Source organism: Neomonachus schauinslandi, chromosome 11 (assembly GCF_002201575.2).
Source record: "Neomonachus schauinslandi chromosome 11, ASM220157v2, whole genome shotgun sequence".
In the NCBI taxonomy this organism is placed as follows: domain Eukaryota; kingdom Metazoa; phylum Chordata; class Mammalia; order Carnivora; family Phocidae; genus Neomonachus; species Neomonachus schauinslandi.
Genome location: NC_058413.1, coordinates 47028565 through 47046986, shown reverse-complemented (window position 1 = coordinate 47046986; position 18422 = coordinate 47028565). Strand labels below are relative to the sequence as shown.

At 40.9% G+C, this 18422-nt stretch overlaps 1 protein-coding gene across 3 annotated transcripts in view; it reads left to right on the top strand.

Moving 5' to 3' along the window:
* Nucleotides 1-18422, top strand: part of ZNF143 (zinc finger protein 143) — a 67117-nt gene that overhangs the window by 31735 nt on the left and 16960 nt on the right. For 2 of the 3 annotated variants that reach the window (XM_021685763.2, XM_044919812.1), the window contains exons 8-11: nt 7466-7585; nt 9598-9673; nt 10363-10488; nt 14535-14714. In XM_021685763.2, the coding sequence (XP_021541438.1) occupies nt 7466-7585; nt 9598-9673; nt 10363-10488; nt 14535-14714 (502 nt within the window). The remainder of the gene's footprint in view (nt 1-7465; nt 7586-9597; nt 9674-10362; nt 10489-14534; nt 14715-18422) is intronic. The other variant, XM_044919813.1, reaches the window with a different exon arrangement.

Here is an 18422-nt window from a genome sequence, read left to right as displayed (position 1 = left end):
AATGAGCAAATTACGTGACTTCTCTGGATCTGGGCTTTCTCATCTGCTAAATGAGAGTAACAGTAATCTTGCCTTACCCATCTCATGAGGTTATGAAAACCAAATGAGATTTTCATTTGATGAATATTTTAAGGAACACATGAGAACATAATTTGCAACTGTGTAAGTATTATACAACGTTGTTCCTGCTTTACATGTTCTCGCTTTTTTTCATGGTAGCCATTGGTTTATTTTAACTTCATTTGAAACTAATTGTATTTACATTGGAGATCAAAGTTCTTTGGCTTGGTACTTTTATTTATTTATTTATTTTTAAGATTTTATTTATTTGAGAGAGAATGAGAGAGAGCACATGAGAGGGGTGAGGGTCAGAGGGAGAAGCAGACTCCCTGCCGAGCAGGGAGCCCGATGCGGGACTCGATCCAGTGACTCCAGGATCATGACCTGAGCCGAAGGCAGTCGCTTAACGAACTGAGCCACCCAGGCGCCCCAGGCTTGGTACTTTTATTATTTATTTATTTATTTATTTTTAAAGATTTTATTTATTTATTTGACAGAGAGAGACAGTGAGAGAGGGAACACAAGCAGGGGGAGTGGGAGAGGGAGAAACAGGCCTCCCGCTGAGCCGGGAGCCCGATGTGGGACTCGATCCCAGGACCCTGGGATCATGACCTGAGCCGAAGGCAGTCGCTTAACCAACTGAGCCACCCAGGCGCCCGGTACTTTTAATCAGTACTCTAATAGGAAGTACAGAAAGCCAGTCAAATCAGCTTAGGGAAAACAAGATATTGTAAGGGTATAGCAGAGCTTATAAGAAGCCAAGAACAGGAACTGCTGGACAGCCAGGCTTCACAGGAACCAGAATTGCAAAGAAGTCAGGATTGGAGGTTGATCTCATTCCTTTTTTTTTTTTTTAAGAGGTTTTTTTTTTTTTTAAGATTTTATTTATTTATTTGAGAGAGAGAATGACATAGAGAGCATGAGAGGGGGGAGGGTCAGAGGGAGAAGCAGACTCCCTATTGAGCAGGGAGCCCGGTGCGGGGCTCGATCCCGGGACTCCAGGATCATGACCTGAGCCGAAGGCAGTCGCTTAACCAACTGAGCCACCCAGGCGCCCCAGCCTCACTCCTTTTTCTTCCTCCTCCCCTCTTCCATGGCATCTCTGCTCTCTTCTCTGTAGACAGGTGTCCTCTTTGTCTTCATTGAATTTGCATATAGCTCATCACAGCCATGCTTGCTCAGGTTTACCACCCACAACCAACTCAAGATTTTCCTTTATTTCTTAGGTCAAATTCCAGGGAAGGAAATTTTGTGGACTTAGCTTGATTTTTAAGTTGAGCCCCATGAGGTGTAGGTTACTGGCCAGCCTATACACACCATCTGTTCTGGTTATCAGGCTCTGTGGCTGGCGTGGCAGATTCTCCCAGAACATGGGTTAGGTGATTACCCCCAAACCTGCCTGTATATATAGGCAGTTTGAATGTGGATCATATTTCATGCATATTTTCTGTACTTTTATCTAGCTATGTGATCTTGGGCAAACGAACCTTGCTTTTCTAAGCCTCTTCATCTCTAAAAGGCAGGTATTTGATCAGTGATTATTAATCAGGGGCAAACATGAGATTGAGCTACAGAGCTTTTTTTATTTTATTTTTTTATTTATTAATTTTTTTAAAGATTTTATTTATTTATTTGACAGAGAGAGACACAGCCAGAGAGGGAACACAAGCAGGGGGAGTGGGAGAGGGAGAAGCAGGCTTCCTGCAGAGCAGGGAGCCTGATGCGGGGCTCAATCCCAGGACCCTGGGACCATGACCTGAGCCAAAGGCAGACGCTTAACCAACTGAGCCACCCAGGTGCCCCTGAGCTACAGAACTTTAAAAAAATAACCCATGACGGGGCGCCTGGGTGGCTCAGTCGTTAAGCGTCTGCCTTCGGCTCAGGTCATGATCCCAGCGTCCTGGAATCGAGCCCCGCGTCAGGCTCTCTGCTCGGCGGGAAGCCTGCTTCTCCCTCTCCCACTCCCCCTGCTTGTGTTCCCTCTTTCGCTGTGTTTCTCTCTGTCAAATAAATAAAATCTTTAAAAAAAAAAAAAAATTTAACCCATGACTGGGGCGCCTGGGTGGCTCAGTCCGTTAAGCCTCCAACCCTTGGTTTTGGCTCAGGTCAAGATCTGAGGGTCAGCAGAGAGCCTGCCTCTGGTCTCCTTCTTTGCCACTCCCCCTACTCACACTTTCTCTCTCTCTAAACTAAATAAATATTAAAAAACAAAAAAAACAGGGGCGCCTGGGTGGCTCAGTTGGTTAAGCATCTGCCTTCGGCTCAGGTCATGATCCTGGAGTCCTGGGATCGAGCCCCATGTCCAGTTCCCTGCTGGGCGGGGAGCCTGCTTCTCTCCCTCTCCTCCCAGTTCCTGCTGTCTCTTGCTATCTCTGTCTCTCTCTCTCTCTCAAATAAATAAAATCTTTAAAAAAACAAAAACAAAAACTTACGACGAAGATCAGTTTTCCGAGATTTGATCAGTAGGTCTGAGATGGAACCCAGGATTTTTTCAAAAAATATTTTTAGTAGGGTTTTTTTCTTTTAAATCATTTCAAAGAAATACATTGAAAAAACCCAAAATGACTAATTATCTTACTATATAGATCGCTACTGTATACTTTCTTTTTTAAGATAATCATGTTTACTTTTAGAAAATCCATGTGTTGTCTAATCATCAAATTCTTTCATTAATGTTTTATAGTTTTCAGAGTACAGGTCTTCACCTCCTTGGTTAAGTTTATTCCTAGGTATTTTATTCTTCCTGGTACAATGGTAATGTACCTGTTTTCTTAATTTCTCTTTCTGCTATTTCATTGTTAGTGTATAGGAATACAACCAATTTCTGTGTATTAATTTTCTGTCTTCCTACTTTACTGAATTCATTTATTCTAATAGTTTTTTGGTGGAATCTTTAGGGTTTTCTATGTATAGTATCATGTCATCTGCAAATAGTAACAGTTTAACTTCTTTCTTCCTTATATAGATGTCTTTTATTTCTTTGCTTCTCTGACTGCTGTGGCTGGACCACTTTCTTACACCATACACAAAAATAAACTCAAAATGGATTAAAGACCTAAATGTGAGACCTGAAACCATAAAACCCCTAGAGGAGAACAAAGGCAGTAATTTCTCTGACATTGGCTATAGCAACATTTTTTGTAGACATGTCTCCTAAGGCAAGGCAAGGGAAACAGAAACAAAAATTAACTATTGGGACTACGTTAACATAAAAAGCTTTTGCACAGCAAAGGAAACCATCAATAAAACAAAAAAACAACCTACTGAATGGGAGAAGATATTTGCAAATGATATATCTAATAAGGGGTTAATATCCAAAATATATACATTTAAAAAAACCACAACACCAGAAAAACAAATAATTGGATTAAAATGGGTAGAGGACCTGAAAATACTAATTCAAAAAGATATATGCACTCCTATCTTTATTACAGCATTACATACAATAGTGAAGATACGGAAGCAGCCCAAGTGTCCGTTGATTGTGGAATAGATAAAGAAATTATGGTATATATAAAATGGAATATTTTGCAGCCATAAAAAAAAAATGAGATCTTGCCATTGGTGACAACTTGGATGGACCTAGAGGGTATGCCAAGTGAAACAAGTCAGAGAAAGACAAATACCATATGGTTTCATTTATATGTGGAATCTAAAAAATAAAACAAATAAATTAACAAACAAAAAGCAGAATCAGACCTATAAATGCAGAGAACAAAACAGTGGTTACCAGAGGAGAAGGGGTGTGGGGGGGATGGGCAAAATGGGCGAAGGGGAGGGGGAGATACAGACTTCCAGTTAGGGAATGAATACATTGAGGGGATAAAAGGCACAGCCCAGGGCGCCTGGGTGGCTCAGTTGGTTGAGCGACTGCCTTCGGCTCAGGTCATGGTCCTGGAGTCCCAGGATCGAGTCCCGCATCGGGCTCCCTGCTCGGCGGGGAGCCTGCTTCTCCCTCTGACCCTCCCCCCTCTCATGTACTCTCTCTCATTCTCGCTTTCTCAAATAAATAGATAAATCTTAAAAAATAATAATAATAAAATAAGTAAATAAATAAATAAAATCTTAAAAAAAAAAAAAAAAAAGGCACAGCCCAGGAATCTCGTCAGTGGTCTTGTAATAGTGTTGCATGGTGACAGGCGCTAGCCACACTGTGGTGAGGGTGGCATATCACACAGACATGCTGAACCACTATGCTGTAGACCCAAAACTAATACAACATTGTGTGTCAACTATACTCAAGTAAAAAAAATTAGATTAAGGGGCGCCTGGGTGGCTCAGTCATTAAGCGTCTGCCTTCAGCTCAGGTCGTGGTCCCAGGATCCTGGGATCAAGCCCGGCATCAGGCTCCCTGCTCAGTGGGGAGCCTGCTTCTCCCTCTCCCGCTCCCCCTGCTTGTGTTCCTTCTCTCACTGTGTCTCTCTCTGTCAAATAAATAAATAAAAATCTTTAAAAAAAAATTAGATTAAAAAAGAACTTATCTAATTGTACCCTTAAAAAAAATTCAAATGGTATAGAGAGGTAAAAATAAAAAGTGAAGGACCACTCGCTACCCAATGATAATCATTGTTAGAATATCTCTGGAGGATTTTTGTTTGTTTGTTTGTTTGTTTAAGTAGGCTCCACGCCCAGTGTGGGGTTCGAACTCATGACCCTGAGATCAAGAGTCACATGCTCTACCAACTGAGTCAGCCAGGCGCCCCTTTGTTTTTTAAATCTCCCTGGCAATTCTGATGTGTCCCATGTTCCCTCAAGGTCCCTCTGTTGCCACACTTCTTTGATTAATTCCTTTCTTGAAAGAGAACATACTTTTAAAAATTCTTCAGGTAGCTTGCATTTTATCCTTTCCCAAGAGTATAAATTACATCCTAATATACAGGTTTACGCACATCAGATAACAAAAGTTCTATATGCTGTGTGCATCAGACCTTTACAGTAAATGGAATTTCAAGTACTGAACTAGGCAGTAAAATCACCGGTTTTCCTCAACCCTGTCAGCTCTCACTCGACAGCTACAGAAACTCTGCCGGGTAGATACCGCTCTGCCGCACCCTGAAGCCTGGTGGGTGACTAGCATGAGCTCTAGAGCTAATCTGCTTCAAGTCCTACTTCCCAGCCTTTGACCTTGGGCAAGTGACATTACTTAACTACCTTGAGCCTCATTTTTCCTATTTGTAAATCATAGGAAATATTTAATTCACTGGATAGTCATGGAGGACCAACAAGACAGCACAGGCAAAGCACCCACCACGATGCATCACGTAAACGCACCTCCTCAGTAAATGATAGTGAACCTCTTTATTATTGAAGTCACTTTGGAATTCAGTCTTAGGCTCAGCGCTTTATTTACCAGTGGGATTTGCACCTCCTCAGAACCCTAGAATGTTAAAGCTAGAGGGGACTTAGCATTATCTTCTTGTACGGTGGTTTTCAAACTCTGATTTTTCAGTCGGGGGAGATCTTAGGGTTTCTTTGCGGTCCCTCAGGGACTAGCAGAGCTCTGAGCCACCCACACCTGCCTGGGCCAGCAGAGGCAGGAATGCTTTTATCTGTTTTGCACAATAGAATGCTATGTAAGATTTCATCTGGCAAAGGAATTTAACTCCTTGAAAAAAGTTTAAAAAAGAAAAAAAATCACTGATTTAGTACAGTATGTTCTTTATACAGACAAACAAGCCCTACTGACTTGCACAAGGTCACACAGTGAATTTATGGCAGGGCTAAGGTTCTCTCTTAATTCCCAGAACATACATTAAGCAAAATAGTAATGAAGTCATTTTCTGTAGATGGTTTTAGAAGATGATTAGTATTTCACTGGTATTAGCTTCTCTAACATTTCCCTTATGATAATATATCAGGTTTTTCTTTTGACAAAGACTGCATATGTCCTATACTGAAATAACTGATACAGCCCTGAAATACCTATTACAGCTTTAGCCTATTCATTTAGCTTTTGAAACTTGGACTCTGTCCACCTTCATCCTTAAAATATCTGCAGAATCATTTATTGCTTTCTGTTCCGTGGTCATTGTCCTAGGCTAGTTTTCACCACTTCTTCCCTGCATATTCATGATTACACAGACTTTAGGTTCCTTGCCTCTTTTGTCTTTCACTGTTTCATACCATTACCAGAGTTGTCTTTCTAAAACACAGAGCTGATCTTGGTCAATCCCTTACTTTAAAAATGTTGGGGCAGGGCTCCTGGGTGGCTCAGATGGTTAAGCGTCTGCCTTCGGCTCAGGTCATGATCCCAGGGTCCTGGGATCGAGTCCCACATCAGGCTCCCTGCTCCTTGGGAGCCTGCTTCTCCCTCTGCCTCTCTCTCTCTCTCTCTCTCTGTCTCTCATGAATAAATAAATAAAATCTTTAAAAAAAAAAAAAAAAAAAACAAATGTTGGGGCATCTGGAAGAGCATGTGACTCTTGATCTCGGAGTTGTGAGTTCAAGCCCCATGTTGGGTGTAGGGTTTACTCAAATAAATAAACTTAAAGAAGAATGTTAAGGCCTGTCTTTGCTTTCATTGTCTGGGTTAACTCTTCAGAATGGCTTCTAAAGCTCTTCCTGAATGTGGTCTTCAGCTTCCCTTTCTTTTTCATGTTACTCTGTCATATAGATAATAATCCTCTCGTACTAAGTTTCCAGTTCTTCCAGGCACACTTCCATACTTTTGGTCATACTCTTCCTTCTGTCTGGACTGCTCGCCCCACTCCTCATTTCCAGCCTTCAAATTTCACTTCGAAACAAGTCACCCTAACCTACAGCTCTGTCACCACAGGGCCCATAGAGTAGAAAGTCGTTCTTCCTTCCATTTTTATGGTATCTTAATTTCTAAAATAGGTGGTCATCTTTAAAAGCTTCTAAAATCAGGACAGTTGTTTGAAGTCTTGTGGTGTTGAGTCCCAGAAAAATGATCTACTGAATATAAGAACAGACTAGGATCATATGCATTGTACTATCTCCCACAGGTGACCACAGGGACATAAACCCCTCTTTTTCGTTGCTTTGAAATGCTTTTGAAATTGAAAATGCTCTTTACATTGTTTAGGACAGATGTCCTATGTATATATACATATATATATATATATATATATCCCTTGAGCATGTCATGGAATACCTGCATACAATGGTGATGCTACCTGGGTTGATTTTTCTAGAATGGGAATAGATCTGTGAGCTCTAGCTATGCCCCCTCGTGGATCTCATCTTTTGACTTCTTCCATAGCTGCTGACTTCAGCTATGGAACAGAAATAACCTAACTGGCTCAACACGATAGAATCTTTGTAAAATGATCATTTGAGTCTGGAAACCCACATTACAGTTTTATCTTTTTTATTCTGAAAACAGTAATTTCATCTACTTTACTTCTATATAAATAATTTAAATCCTACTTTTTGTTTCATCTAGATTGTCTTACAAGGACATGCGACAAGAGTAACTGCTAAATCCCAGCAGAGTGGAGAGAAGGCATTTCGATGTGAATATGATGGATGTGGAAAATTATATACGACAGCTCATCATCTTAAGGTATATTTAAAGGAAATGCTGTATCTAATTATGACAATACCTAGGACATTAAATGCCAACACAATATATTTATAGCATTCAAACACCATTATTTTCCCTCACTTACCAAGATAAAGACACACACTCACACTTACACACAGGTCATGTAAAACCCTGTGCAGATTTTAGAAGCTGTCACCTCTTCGAGAGCTTGGACTGTTCTTCATCTCTGTCTCCCTAATGTCTGGCATACTACCTGGCACATGATAGATACTCTATTTGAATATATTTTTGTCGGATGTGAAATTTATGTAAGTTTAGGAGAAATGTGTGTGTAATTATTCTGTTAAGAGTGATTTGCTGAAATCTAGCAGAAGTTTCTGTTAATGTGCCCTGTCTTCCAAGTATATGGACCAAATATTTCTATGGCAGCTACATACAACATACCGTGACTCAGTAGCTAACACTTAGTGAATAACTTACGGTGGGTCAGGAGGCAGGCATGTAACCTATTTAGAATAGCAGTCCCCATTACCCATCGGTGTGTGACCTTGACATGTTACATGGCATCTTAGGGCCTCATTTTCCTTGTTGTACAAGCACCCCCCTCATAGAGTGGTTGTGAGAAATAAACAAGCAGATACTGTATATGGAAAGTACCGAAAAGAATGGCCTGGTAGAGATTCAGTAAATGTTGGCCACTGTCGTGATTATGCGTTTGCCACGGCAGCCCTCTACGGTAGATGCAGTTACGTCTCGGCTTTACGGAGAGGATCTGAGGCTCAGAGAAGGCACATGCCATGGCCATCCCGCTAAAGTTAAAGCCTTGCCTCAGGGCAGGGCCCCTCTCGCAGCAGCCTCCACACTCTTTTTTTTTTTTTTTAATTTTTTAAAGATTTTATTTATTTGACCAGCCTCCAAACTCTTAACCTTACGTTGTGTAGCCTCTCCCTACGCTCTGCTCCTAGCTCTCACCGTGTCTGTGTTCTGTACGGACACCTTTGACCGCTGTAGAGGAACGCACACCTCCAGTACTCCTGTTCTGTATTTAAAATGAGTACTTCTTGGGGCACCTGCGTGGCTCAGTCGTTAAATGTCTGCCTTCGGCTCAGGTCATGATCCCAGGGTCCTGGGATCGAGCCCCGCATCGGGCTCCCTGCTCGGCGGGAGGCCTGTTTCTCCCTCTCCCTCTCCCCCTGCTTGTGTGCACTCCCTCTCTCTGTCAAATAAATACATAAAATCTTTAAAAAAATAATAATATAGGGCGCCTGGGTGGCTCAGTTGGTTAAGCGACTGCCTTCGGCTCAGGTCATGATCCTGGAGTCCCTGGATCGAGTCCCGCATCGGGCTCCCTGCTCGGCGGGGAGTCTGCTTCTCCCTCTGACCCTCCCCCTCTCATGTACTCGCTCTCTCTCATTCTCTCTCTCTCAAATAAATAAAATCTTAAAAAAATAATAATAATAATATAAATAAATAAATAAAATGAGTACTTCTTACCATACAGCATTTAGGTCTATATTGAGAATTGTTGGGCCGTAGTTTTTGAGGAAAGTTGTCTTTTGTTTTTCAAAAAAACCATACAAACAACAAAATACAGTTCACCCTTGAAAGCACAGGTTTGAGCTGCATGGTCTGCTTCTATGTGAATTTTTTCAATAAATACGTTATAGTACTGTAATTGTATTTTCTCTTATCTTCTTAATAACATTTTCTTTTTTGTGGCTTACTGTATTGTAAGAATACAGTATGTAAAGCATATAACATATGAAATAATGTGATAATCAGCTTTATGCTATTGGTAAGGCTACTGCTCAACAGTAGGCTATTAGTAGTTAACGTTTTTGGGGGGTTGAGAAGTTATACGCTGGTTTTCAACTGCACGAGAGGTGGGGGTCAGCACCCCTAACCCCTGCGTTGTTCAAAGGTCAACTGTAATTCAACAGAGGGGAAAAAAGAAAAATAGGTCTTTGTTGAGACCATCTACCTGAGAGATGCCTAAAGGAAATAGAATCATGCCTGCATTTTAATGACAGGTCCATGAGAGATCACACACGGGAGACCGGCCTTATCAGTGTGAGCATCTAGGCTGTGGGAAAGCATTTGCAACAGGTAAAAACATGAATTTTTTTTTGTTTCATTGTTCCACTTACGGGGCAAGCAGAGACTGGCCAGGGGGAGGAACTGACCCCTTGCCTTTGTCTGAATTAGTGGATGCATGATGACCAGTGTTTCAATCTCTCCCTTACCTTTCTCTTGTGCTGCTTGCTCTATTCTCTCTCTCTGTTTCCATTTTTCTCCTCAGGCCTATTTCTGCCTCCTGTGTTTGGTGTTTCACTCCACACTCTGCTTTCTTTTAGCAGAAAAGTAAAAGCTGAGCATTAGAAGTGGACAGAATTTAACGTTAGGACAGACCTGAGGGAACCATGGGCAACTGGGACTTCGCAGGGGTTGGGTCCTGCCTGGGGACACATCCAGCAGGGCCAGCACTGTTCCCTGTTCCTCATTTAATGTCTCGATTCCACCTGAAGCTTTTGGGGTATGAGTTGTGAACATCTAATAAGATTGGGGCACTTTAAAAAAAAAAACACATACAACCTCTTCTAGACAGAGATGAAACTATGGAATTTCCAGCATGACAGCCCTTAGCTGTCATACTCTTGTCCATTGTTAATAGCTGCTCTGTTGTGTTTGCCTAATATATATCTTTGCTGTTTACTATATTTTTCAATTGTTTAATCTCAATGGGCATGCTTAGAGGGGTCTCATATAATTAAATTCCTTTTAAATTTTTCTTAAAGGTTATGGATTAAAAAGTCATGTCAGAACTCATACAGGAGAAAAGCCATATCGGTGTTCAGAAGATAATTGTACTAAGTCTTTCAAAACTTCAGGAGATCTACAGAAACATATCAGAACTCATACAGGTACTGGAATGAACAAATACCATATGTAGGCCAGGATCTGATTGATTGATTGATTGATTGATTGATTTAAGGCCAGGAATTTTTTTTTTAATTTTATTCATTTATTTGAGAGAGACAGCATGTGTCCCCATGAGCTGGGGGGGGAGGGGCAGAGGGAGAGGGCGAGGGACAAGCAGACTAAGCACAGAGCCCGACGTGGGGCTTGATCCCAGGACCCCAAGATCATGACCCGAACCGAAGTCAGAAGCTTAACTGATTGAGCCACCCAGGCGCCCTGAGGCCAGGAATTCTTAATCTGTAGGGAAGGGATTTAGGGAAGGAGTCTCTGGAAGTTTCAGAGTTAGCTTCAAGGGTTTCTCTTTTCTTTTTTTTTTTTTTTTTTTTTTAAAGATTTTATTTATTTATTCATGAGAGAGAGAGAGGCAGAGGGAGAAGCAGACTTCCCACAGAGCGGGGAGCCCGATGCGGGACTCGATCCCAGGACTCCGGGACCATGACCTGAGCCGAAGGCAGACGCTTAACCATCTGAGCCACCCAGGCGCCCCAAGGGTTTCTCTTAAACTCCTGAAATTCCATGCACCTTGCCATTTACTTCTTTCCAGGATAAAGGCCCATAATTTTGTTAGATTCTCAAAGGGGTCCATGTCCCAAAAAAGATGAACAGTGGTCGTAGATCACCAACCCTCTCAGTTTACAGGTATTATTTGAGCAACAGGCTTATTTACCTAGGATTGCACATCTATTTAGTAGCCCAGCTGAGACCAGAACCTAAGGCACCCAGTTCCTTCTCAGTTCAGCACTGCTTCTCCTGTGTTTAGCTGCTGCTAAAGAAAATGAACCCTAACAGCCCCACAGAAAGGAAGACTTGTCACTTCCTTGTGATCATCTCTCGCCCCCTTTAAATTTCCTCCTCTCCTTTTCCTAAAGGGTACTTTGTTTTTATCTCCCCTCCCCTCCCTTTCTTGTACTTAATTATTTGTAGAATTGGAATACCAATTATAAAAGTAATTATTTGCTTTGGATGAGAGCTGGAAGAATTTCAGAAACTGTTGATAAGAGATGCTGTTATAGCTATTGACTAAGCTTATTTATAGCTTAATAATTTAGTTTGAAATTTTACCACAGATGTTTTAAACATAGTGTGATAACTTTGTCCCCAGATACTTCTAAGTATTCTGAAATAGTTTAGCAAATTTCCATTGAGGACTTGTCTAGTCATTAAAGTTTAGCTTTTAATTCAAATATGATCCCAGATAGGCTTTGCTTTACAGTGTTCAGGAACAAAGCTGCAGATCTCTGCTTCTATTTTATTCAGGTACTTATTTTTATCCATTGTTATCAGACGAAAGTGTTTCCAAATTCCTGCAAATTCTATTAGGATTTGCTATATAATACCAACCTGTTATATAAAAGTTACATAAAAACATAATCTAGTTCCATTAATATTTGGTCAAAACATTGGAATTGTGATTCCTTTGTTAGTACTCATTTAGCAAACCACATATTCATGCATCAGATTTTAAATGGTGAGTATTTTCATTGGTAAAATGTTGGATTGAGTAAGGGGGCTTCGGGGATGTCTATTACAAACACAAGTTGTTTCAGTGAAAAAACAAAATAAGGTGCTACAGAGTCCGAGGAGTAATATATTAGCACCATGGGAATTGTTGGAACGCTGGATTCCTTATCACAGCATGCCAGAGCTGGGAAAATGTTAAGGTCATCTAGATCCAGAGAGAAGGGACTTACCCGAGACAACCTATTTTCCTTAGGTTAACATATTGAAAAAAACAAAACACCTTTCTCTAAAGAAAGGATCAGAGGTTCCTACTCCTTTTTAAATGATTTCATACTTGAGGGCAGAAATCTTTTGGAATGGTTTTTAAGCAGGTAAATCGTAATTTCACTTGGCCAAAAGAAAAATAACAAACTGGGCGCCTGGGTGGCTCAGTCGTTAAGCGTCTGCCTTCGGCTCAGGGCATGATCCCAGGGTCCTGGGATCGAGTCCCACATCGGGCTCCCTGTTCAGCAGGAGGCCTGCTTCTCCCTCTCCCACTCGCCCTGCTTGTGTTCCTGCTCTCGCTGTCTCTCTCTCTGTCAAATAAATAAATAAAATCTTAAAAAAAAAGAAAAAGAAAAGAAAAATAACAGACTTATATATATATATAGGTAAATATCTATTTATTTATCTACACATATAGAGATTTTTTTTTTTAACCACAGAAGTTGTTTGCCTAATTTGAACTCATTCTAAAGAAGGGCACACGGGAATCAAAACCAAAGACTACTTCCTGCCTAACAGTTTAAAGGCCCTTTGGGTTCTGAGGTTATATAAAGCAAGTATGAAGAAAAGGAATATAATTGGCAGAATAAACTTTTTCATAAGTTTAGATTATGAGCATAGTAATATATTCAGCAAGTGTATGTAATGTGTATTATATACTAGACACCAGATTTTTTTTTTTTAAGGTTTTATTTATTTATTTATTTATTTTTTTTTTTTAAGGTTTTATTTATTTATTTGACAGAGAGAGACACAGCGAGAGAGGGAACACAAGCAGGGGGAGTGGGAGAGGGAGAAGCAGGCTTCCCGCAGAGCAGGGAACCCAATGTGGGACTCGATCCCAGGACCCTGGGATCATGACCTGAGCTGAAGGCAGTCACTTAACCAACTGAGCCACCCAGGCGCCCTAGACACCAGATTTTTAAAAAATTTTTTTCAAGGTATTATAGAATAAATAAAGTTAGGAGATAAGCTTTTGGGGGATTCTGGGGTTGTTCAGATATAATTAATTTTTTTCCCATTTATCAATTTTTGTTTTGTTTTAAAGATTTATTTATTTGAGAGAGAAAGCACACAAGAGAGGGGGAGGGGCAGAGAGAGAGGGAGAAGCAGACTCCCCACCGAGCAGGGAGCCTGAAGCGGGGCTCGATCCCAGGGCCCTGGGACCATGACCCAAGCTGAAGGCAGACACTTAACAACTGAGCCACCCAGGCGCCCCAGCCATTTATCAATTTTTAATTTAATTTTTATTTTTTATTGTTCAAATATAATTCTTATTCTTTTAAAAAAATTTTTTAAAGATTTTATTTATTTGTCAGAGAAAGAGAGAGCGAGAGAGAGAACAAGTACGCATACATAAGCAGGGGGAGTGGCAGGCAGAGGGAGAAGCAGGCTCCCCACTGAGCAAGGAGCCCATGTGGGACTCCATCCCAGGACCCTGGGATCATGACCCGAGCCGAAGGCAGATGCTTAACCAACTGAGCCACCCAGGCATCCCTATAATTCTTATTCTTGACTCATTTTTCTTTTGTATTTCTTTATGATATTTTTTTCTTTGCTTTTCTCAGCTCTTTTTTTTTTTTTTTAAGATTTTATTTATTTATTTGACAGAGACACAGCGGGAGAGGGAACACAAGCAGGGGGAGTGGGAAAGGGAGAAGCAAGCTTCCCGGCTGAGCAGGGAGCCCAAAGCGGGGCTCGATCCCAGGACCCTGGGATCACGACCTGAGCCGAAGGCAGAGGCTTAACAACTGAGCCACCCAGGCGTCCTTCTTAGCTCATTTTTTAATATGCCCATCTGGATAACTCCATCTTGGAAAGTCATGTAGTCAGTGATAAGTTTTGATCAATCTTCAGATTTCCTATAGAAATTTAAATTTGGAGTAGAAGATGCTATTTACAGGGCAAAAAACCCCAGAAAGCCAAAGCCCTGAAAGGGAAGCCCCATACGGGAAGGCTAGAGTCTTGAGCATGATCCTAGACAGAATTGAAGGATAAGACATTTCAGTTTTCAGGGTGCCTGGGTGGCTCAGTCGGTTAAGCATCTGCCTTCAGCTCAGGTCATGATCCCAGGGTCCTGGGATCTAGTCTCGCATCGGGCTCCCTACTCAGTGGGGAGCCTGCTTCTCCCTCTCCCTCAACCCCTCCCCCTGCTCATGCTCTCTCTCTCTCTCTCAAATAAATAAATAAAATCTTTAAAAAATTTTTTTCCATTTTCTAAGTATTTTTGCACCATTTAATTTATTCCTTTTTGTATTTTCAGGAGAAAGGCCTTTTAAATGTCCCTTTGAAGGCTGTGGTCGGTCTTTTACAACATCAAATATCAGAAAAGTGCATATTAGGACACATACAGGAGAAAGACCGTATTACTGCACAGAACCAGGATGTGGGAGGGCATTTGCCAGTGCAACCAATTATAAAAATCACGTGAGGATACACACAGGTAACAGTCTCTGATTTCTTTGTCTTCTGTTTTTCTTCCATAAACCTTTTTCCAGTCATTCGCATCCTCCTTCTACCACTTAGCGTGGTGGAGGGGGATTAAGCAACTTAAAAAACCCTTCACATTAGCATTTATACATTCATTTATTCAACAGTTACTGAACATCTGTTGTGTGTTCCCCTGCCAGGCATCAGACATACAGAGACAGATATGACATGGTCAAGGGCAGTTGAACTGGGGAGAGTTGACAGACCTCTAATTGTTACGGAGTGCAGAGTGTCTCCCATTCCTTGAACGAGATGCTGTGGGAGTAGAGAGGGGAGCAACCTCCTCTGTGGAAAGGGAGAAGTATTCAGGGAAGGCTGTCCAGAGGGAGTTGACTTTTAGACTGAGTCCTAAAGTTTGCTAGCTAGAAGGCGGGGGGCAGGTTATTCCTGACTGGGGAAACGGCACGGTTAAAGGCACAAAGGTATGAAAAACACGATTTATTTGGAGGATATGGCAGGCATAGGGCACATGTGGAAGACTAGTACGAAGTGAAGTTGGAGGGGTAGGCAGGGGCCTTGTGTCTGCGCTATCATGGTAAGGGTGTTTCTTAAACTGGGCTTTTGTGCTGTTTGTGGGGCAGAGGGGGAGGGGCGGTCCATGGCTATATTCTTTTTTAAAAAACAGCTTTATTGAGATATAATTCACATACTATATAATTCATCCATTTAAAATATATGATTCATTGTGTGCCAACTATACTTCAGTAAAAATGAATAAATTCATTAAAGTATATGATTCACTGTTATTTAATATATTCACACAGTTGTACGACCATGAGCATGATCCAATTTTAGAGCATTTTCATTCCACCTAAAAGAAACTCCATACTTATTAGCTGTTTCCTCCCACCCCCACCCCTCAGCCCTACGCAATCATCATTCTGTCCTTATGGATTTGCCCATTCTGGACATTTCATACACATGGAATCATGTAACATAGGGTGTTTTTCATCTGGCTTCTTTCACTTCGCGTAGTGTTTTGAGGCTCGAGTTCTTTCCTTTTAATTACTGAATAGTATTCCATTATATGCATATACCACATTTTATTTATCCATTCACCAGTGGCTTTCACTTTGGCTGTTACGAATCATGCTGCTCTGAGCATTCATGTGCAAGTTTTTGTGTGGAATTATGTTTTCATTTCTCTTGGGTGTATACTTAGGAGTGGAATTGCTGGTTCATATGGTAACTCTGTGTTTAACATTCTGAGGAACTGCCAAACTGTTTTTTTCACAGTGGCCGCACCATTTTACAGTCTCTCCAGCAATGTTTGAGGGTTCCAGTTCTCCACAATGCAGCTAACAATTATTATCTTTTTGATGATAGCCATCCTAGCAGGTGTGAAATGGTATCTATCTCATTGTGCTTTTGATTTGCATTTTCCTGCATCCTAAAGATGTTGAGCATCTTTTTCTGTGCTTATTGACCATATGTAGGTCTTCTTTGGGGAAATGTCTACTCAGATCCTTTGCCCATTTTTCAGATTTGGTTCTTTTTATTGTTGAGTTGTAAAAATACTTTATTATATTCTGGATACAAGTCCCTTATCAGATATATGATTTACAGATATTTTCTCCCACTTTGTGGGTTGTCTTTTCACTTCCTTGATGGTACCATTTGCAGTACAAAGGTTTTTAATTTTGATGCCGCACTTTGTGAATGTATTTTTAGTCGTTGGGAGGGGAAAGGCAAATGGGAGGCAAAGGCAGAATGTGCATTCGTTTTTTAAGAAGTTGTTTAATACATTGTCTTGATTACTGGTATTAAGAGTAACTTTGCAATAATTTAAAATTAAAAGACATTTTTACAGAATGGAACTTTCTGCAGTGTTTCTCTGGCTGCATTGTTTCTCTGGCTGCATTCCTCGGATCCCTGAGTATCTCTGGAAATCTTTTCAGGGATCCACAACAATCCCTTCCCTTTGAAGAGAGTACATTAACGAATCTGAATATCACTATGGGCAGAGAGGAAACCTTAAGAGGATTTAAAGAATGTTTGCTTTTTTTTTTTTAAGATTTTATTTATTTGAGAGAGTGAGAGAGAGAGCACAAGCTGGGGTGGGGGATGGGAGGGAGAAGCAGGCTCCGTGCTGAGCAGGGATCCCTATGCAGGTTTCAATCCCAGGACCCGGGGATTATGACCTGAGCCGAAGGCAGACACTTAACCGACTGAGCCACCCAGACATCCAGACGTTTGCTTTTTTTTTTTTTTTAAGAAAAAAATCAGTCCATATTATAGAAAGATGTTAAAGGGAAATGAGACTAATGGTGAGGAAACTGAGGGCTGTTAGAATATTCAAAGTGAGTGAGATAGAGGATACAAATGAAAAGACATTGAAGAGGTATTGGCAGAGGACTTGGTGACTGACTAAGTTAGTCACGAGGTATAAAGAAAAACCTATCAGTCTAGTTTGTGTGATGGGTTAGATGATAATCGTTAAATGGGGGAGAGCAGGTTGGAAAGGGAAGATAACGCTGTCAGTTTGGAATCTTTAGGTCTCTGGGTATCCTTCCCCACTTGAACTCTTACCATCTGTATATTTGCTATAATGATTTGCAAAATTTTTACCCAAAATTTATGATCCAAACTGAAAACCCACTATAATGAATCTACTTGTGATGCATTTTTTTTTAAAGATTTTATTTATTTATTTGACAGAAAGAGACACAGCGAGAGAGGGAACACAAGCAGGGGGAGTGGGAGAGGGAGAAGCAGGCTTCCCGCAGAGCAGGGAGCCCGATGTGGGGCTCGATCCCAGGACCCTGGGATCATGACCTGACCTGAAGGCAGACGCTTAACGCCTGAGCCACCCAGGCGCCCCATGTGATGCATTTTTCTATAAAAGAAAAAATTTTTAAGTTGCATGTGAGTCTAAGTGAGAGAACATAGGACACACTGAAGTCATATTTCTGATACAGTCGTATCTTATGCTTACATTGTGTAATATGCATTATTGCCATCATGTTCCCTACTATTAAAGTGTTCTCTAAGAAAATGGAAATGCCTGTGAAAACCTAGGAGGCCTGGAAAAGAAAACCATAGATTAGAAGAAAAATTATATTTTCCTAATATAATTTGTACTTCTTTTATATCTTTAAGATACTTGATTTTTAGATTGTAGTACGTTTGTGGTGTAGAAGGAAAACAGAATTCCTGTCTGATATTATACTGTATCATTGTGTATTACACACCAATGTATACCCACTACTGAATGTTAAATAATTAGATAATTGGTGTTTGAAGTGCTTCATATTATGTAGACAGTCTTGGTGGATTATAACACAGTGCTTAAGAGCCTTTGTGTGATATTTGGGGAAATTGGCTGGGTTTTTTATTTTTTTATTTTTAAAAGATTTTATTTATTTATTTCAGCGAGAGAGAGAGTGCACAAGTGGGGGGAGACAGGCCTAGGGAGAGGGAGAAGCAGACTCCCCGCCCACTGAGCAGGGACCCTGGGATCATGACCTGAGCCGAAGGCAGACGCTTACCCAACTGAGCCACCCAGGCGCCCATTGGCTGGGATTTTTAGATGGGCTGGGAAAACATTATTTTTCCCATTTAAAGCAAGTGGAATATAGACTCATTACCTAAAAGTTTACTGTTCCACATGTTTAATGGGCAAATTAGATTCCAGTAAGAGGGATGCCTACATTAAATTTAG